General features: G+C 36.5%; 1 protein-coding gene across 2 annotated transcripts in view; it reads right to left on the minus strand.

Moving 5' to 3' along the window:
* The window catches only part of ARAP2 (ArfGAP with RhoGAP domain, ankyrin repeat and PH domain 2), a 508912-nt gene extending 503621 nt beyond the window's left edge, over nucleotides 1-5291 (minus strand). For both annotated transcript variants that reach the window (XM_030191273.1, XM_030191272.1), the window contains exon 1: nucleotides 4351-5291. In XM_030191273.1, the coding sequence (XP_030047133.1) occupies nucleotides 4351-5291 (941 nt within the window). The remainder of the gene's footprint in view (nucleotides 1-4350) is intronic.
* Between the last annotated feature and the right edge of the window lie 709 nt (nucleotides 5292-6000).

Here is a 6000-nt window from a genome sequence, read left to right on the forward strand (position 1 = left end):
TCGGCGGCTGACCCCCCATTGTCCCCTTTCTCTCAGTTAAGGTAATTGCAAATGCAGAGAGGAAATTTCAAGTAAACAAAGACAGAACTTCAGAGGACAGCTGGGCCGTTCAGCATACGAGCTTCAGGCCGCCATCTTTCCACTCTCCCTAGTTTGGGACACTCTTTGTCTGGTTTCTCCTCAGAGGCCTGTCTCATATGGGTAACCCTTCAGCATAGCCCCCTGAGTCATTGAAACACGGAAGCCCCTCCACCACTACAAGGTGGTGTCCCTTCGGAGGGGCCCTGGGAGCATGTTTTTGAAGTCCACTGCAGTGCCCCCTAGGATGCCCCATTTATCTCCCGGGATGTCTGCTAAAAATCTGTCTCTTTCTACATCTCAATGGCTTGATTTTCTATCTTTTTCACTAGGACAGGGTGTGTTTTTTTTTTAATAAACCAAAAAACAAAACGTCCAAAGCACAAAACCTTGTTAGAAATAGTATTTTCAAAAACAAAAGATAGACGTCTTTCTTTTTTGAAAATGAACTTCTTTCCTATTCAGATTTTGAACATTTTGTTTTTTTTGCAAAACGTCTAAAGTCAGACTTAAGACATCATATTGAAAATGCCCCTCCACATAACTTTGTAAGTCTAAGTGCTTTGAAAAATGTAACCTATGGAACTTTGTAAGTCTTAAGTGCTTTGAAAATGAGCCCAATGTCCTTCTGTGAATTAGGAATTGGTTATTGGACAGAAGACAAAGGGTAAGGTTACTACAGGTTAACTGTTGTGTTAAATGCTCAGTAAATCAGAAACAATGTTTGCCTTACAACATATTTATTTATCATAAATAGCCACACTGAACCCGCAAAAAGGTGGGAAAATGTGGGATACAAATGCAATAAATAAATAAATAAATGTGCTTAACATGTTGTAACACTTCAGTAGCCAAGTGCACTTTGAGTAATTAAAAATATCTTTTTTGAATAAGGCACTACTTTTTTAAAATAAAGATGATATAGATTAAGTATGAGGCAGAAGCTTTTTGATTTCCCAATGTATCAATACTTCAAGCATGATCTGGATTGGCATTTGATTTGAGCATCTTTTGATGGTTTGAATTGTTTACTTTTGATGTACAAATTATACTTCCAGTTAACTTATTCCAAAATCTCTACTAATCCTAAATTATAATTTCCATGGGAAGTGATCTGTATTCCATTTTACAGAATTATAAACTACTAGCATTCAGGCACTGTTCCCGGCTTCAAAATTATTCTAACCAAACTAGATAACCGATGCAATGGAAGATGTGGAGGGGCATTTTCGATATGGCATCCAAATCTGATTTGGGACTTTTTACAGAAAAAGTCCAAAAATTCAGTAGGAAACATGGTCATTTTCAAAATAGAAAAACTTTCCAACATTTTGTTTTGAAAATAGTCATTTGCTGATATTTTCGTGCTCAGAGAAAAATGTACAAAAACAAGTCATTGGGGGGGGGGGGGGGGGGAGGTGCAGCATTCTGAGTAGACTGGCCACACAGACATCTCAGCAGAGCAGTGGGGCACTCTCGGGGGACGCTGCAGTGGCTTCACATAAAAAGTCCCAAGTATGCATTTCACCATTACCCCCTTATACTATATGGTAAGCTGCAAAAACCTAATGTATCCAACTGTACATCACTACAATAGCCCTCATATTTGTAGGTGTCGTCTATATGTGGGTACAGTAGGTTTCTGTTGGGTTTTGAAGGACTCACACTTTCCACCGCAAGTGTACCAGCAGTTAGCGGGATATGGGTCTGGGTTCCATTCTCTACAGTGCACTGCACCAGCCACTAGGCTACTCCAGGGACATGCTTGCTGCTCTAATAGGACTGTTCATAACATCTGAGGTTGTCATAGGGACTGATATATAATGTTTCTTTTACAGCTGTGGGTGGTGGGAGGGGGTAAGTAAGGTGGGTCATGCCTTAATCCCTCCAGTGGTTATCTGGTCATTTAGGGCACCTGTTTGTGACTTAGTCATGATTGAAACAGGTCTAGATCAAAACGTCTAACTTTTAGCCCTGGACATTTTTGCTTTGTTCCATTATGGCAGGAAAATGTCCAAGTTTTGGGAATGCTCAAATCCAGCCCAACATGTTCCCTTGTGATTTGAACTCACTCCATACAAACAGCATAGAAAACCATCTTAAAAATGGGTTTCCAAAATTGCAATTTGGACGTTTTGTCAAAAAAAAAAAAGTTCATCTGCTGCTCTGCCACTTTTTTTGACGTCGTTCTGTTTTGAAAATGAGCCCCAAAACAACTTGCTCAAAGTCTTAAACTGTATCAATAGGGCACATAAATCCTGGTTTCCCTAGTATCAGTCCATTGTTCTAATTTACAATGATTTGATTTAAAATCTCTCCACCTGTCATTTATTTCAACATCTCTTTAATGAAATCTATGAGCCTGATATTCAAAGGGGTTTAACTGGCAGGAGAGGCTCCTGCCTGTCTAAACCCCATTCAGCTGGCTGGCTGCAACACTTAACTGGGAAGCGTCATTGAATATTGGCTTTAATCAGCCATTGTGAAACTCGCTAGTCAAGGGATGGTCCATGGGCGGAGTTCAGGTAGAACTGCTACTTAGGAGCATAGTTATCAAGGTGTGCTACTATTAAGTTCACCCTGGTTCATAAGATCATACACGGTGAAGCTCCAGGGTATATGTCAGACCTTATTGACCTACCAATCAGGAACTCTACCAGCTCTTCATGTACATTCCTGAATCTCCACTATCCAAACTGTAAGGGACTGAAATATAAATTAACATATGCATCCAGCTTCTCCTACGTATGCACACAAATTTGGAATGAATTACCAAAATCTATAAAAATAACCCACGACATAATGAACTTCCATAAACTATTGAAAATGTATTTATTTAAGAAAGCATACAGTAACTCATCATCCTAAATGCCAATTAACAAAATCTATCTATACAACATGTATTCTATATGTCTTAACTGTTTTTGCTAAATCTTCTTGATTTGTAGTTTAATGTTCCTAATTGTTCAAGTTAATTTAACCTAATACCTTCAGCTCTCATCATAAGACGAACTTTCCTCTCTGTAGAGGGGCTACCTCAACTATGTATTTCTCCTATCCGGAACTGGTAAACACCACTTATGGAACTATGTAAGCCACATTGAGCCTGCAAATAGGTGGGAAAATGTGGGATACAAATGTTATTTATAAATAAATAAATAAAAGTTGGGTTATTTTACCACAAGTCAAGTTATTTAGCACAGGGTCCCTGTATTAAAATAAAATGACTTGTAGTAAATTAACCTGGCATCACAGTAGACCACATTGATAACTCCCCTCCCCCCCCCCCCAAGGGGAAGTTATCAACATGGACTATTGTTAGACATGTTGCTTTACCACAAGTCATACTATTTTAGCACAGGGTCTCACTGCATATAATAGCACCCTATGCTAAACAACTTGAAACAAAATTATATTCCCACCCAAAATTTCAAACATAAAGGAGAAAAAGTACCTCAGTGTAACTCATTGACCCTATAAAAACATGGATCTAACTCAAAAAACTTCATCACTGGTCCTAAAAAATATTCCATTAATCTGGAAAGTCTCTCAGTGAATTTCTTTTTTATTTTTAACTTTTTAAATCATAGTCAATTGTTTCAATTATACTTTCAAAATTTAATATATAGCTCGATTTTATTTAAGCAGGAGAAAACTTTCAGTTCAACTTGTCAGTTTCTACTGTCACAGTACAAAGAAGAAGGCTGACAGTCTTACTAATCCATTTTATCGAACTTTCCTGCAGTGGTGCAAATTCAAATTTTGAATATGAATATAAAATTGTTTCTAGTAGTTTAGAGAAGCTTATATAGAATTTTTGTGAATTTTTTTCCTTCTCTTCCCTAAAATTCTTTGGGTATATTTTTGGTAAAATAACCCATCTTAATAGTAGCCCACGCTGATAACTTCTCACCTTAGTGGCAATATTCAGGTGGGAAGTTATCAACATTGGCTACCGTTATGACAGATTAATTTACCACTAAGGTGCTATTTTAGCACAGGACCCATTTTATGCAAAGATACCTAGTTAATAATAAACCAGATTAAGAGTAAATAAACATTTAGGGAAACGCGTATACCTGGATATTCAATGCTGGAAGCTGGATATGGCCCAGCATTTAATATATGGGCTCATGTCAGTTCAAACGCTGACCACTGCCAGCTCACTATTGATCTCTATATTGCTCTCACTAACCACTTGCTAACAAATGTTTCCCAAGAGACTTCAGTTACACTAAATTTTAAAAATATTTATGTTGCAAAAACCATTACCTTCCATGAGCTACAGTATCTTGTGAAGCATCTGGAATTTCTGGAACTGGTCTATTTCTTAATTTGAAAGAACGAGATGGTTCTGGAGCTGTTGTGATTAATTTTTCCTTTGGTAAATCTTCCAATCTGCTGTACAACTGGTTAACTTTCATGTCACCTTTAAACTCAAAAAATTGAGTATCTGTACCTCCATCTGATATATGTTCAATCTTTAACGAAAGATGTTCATTCTCAATTGAGAGATCTTCAGATGACAAACAATCCACAGAAGAGAAATAGGAAATGCTGGGAACACCTACAGAGTCAATAACTAAGTTGGAAATTGCTTCTTCTTTTACAAGTATATCATCTTTGGTAGAACTTTCACACACTGCAATAATACTAGTTTTACTTTCAATGCCTTTACTGACAATGTTAGTATCCCTTGAAAAGTTGAAATTCTGGTTAACTGAAATGTCTTTTTTCCCCTCTGGAAATTGCTGGTTACCATCTTCTGACACCGATGACTGAGTTCCTGGTTTTGCAAGCTCTGTTTTTGGGAGACTGGTGTCTTTTTTAGCAGCCATATTTGTTTGTATCTCTAAAGATGTTTGACTAGTCTTTTTGAGTTCATGTGGACTAATATTGCACATAATGGAGTCCTCGCCATAGTAACCTGAATGTTTATCCTCTGTTGCCAAATCATCATTACCAACAAGAAAACCTTCACAGGTTTCAGAATCTTCTTTTATTTTTGAAAAGCTCAATTCCAGTTGTTTAAGAATTCTCTTTCGATGTCCTGTAAATGGTATTCCAAGTTGCTGCAAGATTTCATTGTTTATTTCTGCGCAATCTTGCACTGTGTTATATCCAAAGTCATGGAAATGTTTATAATATTTTTCTAAATGGATTTTTTCTAAGAACTCTCTAATATTAATAGTATTTTCAGCACATGATGACATAACGATGGCTTCATTCCTGCTCCATTCTGCACTGTAATAAAAAAAATATATAAAATGATAGAATGCACAAGCTTTCAAGGCAAAAACAATGTGTATGTTAGGAAAAATAAATGTCCCACCAAAACAAAAATCAGTACTTCAGTCATTTTTGATCATGTTTTAGAACAGTGGAAAACCTATCCTGAGGACTCCCCAGCCAGTCAGGTTCTCAATGAATATGTATGAGAGAGATGTGCATGCAGAAGAGGTAGAACATGCAAATTTCTCTCATGAATATTCATTATGAATATCCTGACAACCTGAATGGCTGAGGAACCCCCAGGACAGGATTTGGAGCCACTATTTTAGAATTTTAAACTATAAAGACCAATAATGATCATAGTCACAGAAAGTTTTTTTAAAACACGCAGATCCATGTATAAAAATCCTTTGTTTCTGCTGATCAACAGTATACATATAAAAATATGAATGAAGGTTTACAATATTTTATTATTTTTTTTCAATCATCCATATAACAAGTACTTTCAGTGTGAATGAAAAATTCTATCTACAGGAGAGAAATATATTTTTTTTAAATCTCTTTTCCAGTATGAATTCAAATATTCTATTCAGGATGTTTAAAGAATCTTTGGATTCATGGTATGAAGTACCTTATTGTGGGACATCTTTACTAAAGAGCATGAGGTTCTTGCACATAACATGTGTTAAC

Source organism: Microcaecilia unicolor, chromosome 2 (assembly GCF_901765095.1).
Source record: "Microcaecilia unicolor chromosome 2, aMicUni1.1, whole genome shotgun sequence".
NCBI lineage: Eukaryota > Metazoa > Chordata > Amphibia > Gymnophiona > Siphonopidae > Microcaecilia > Microcaecilia unicolor.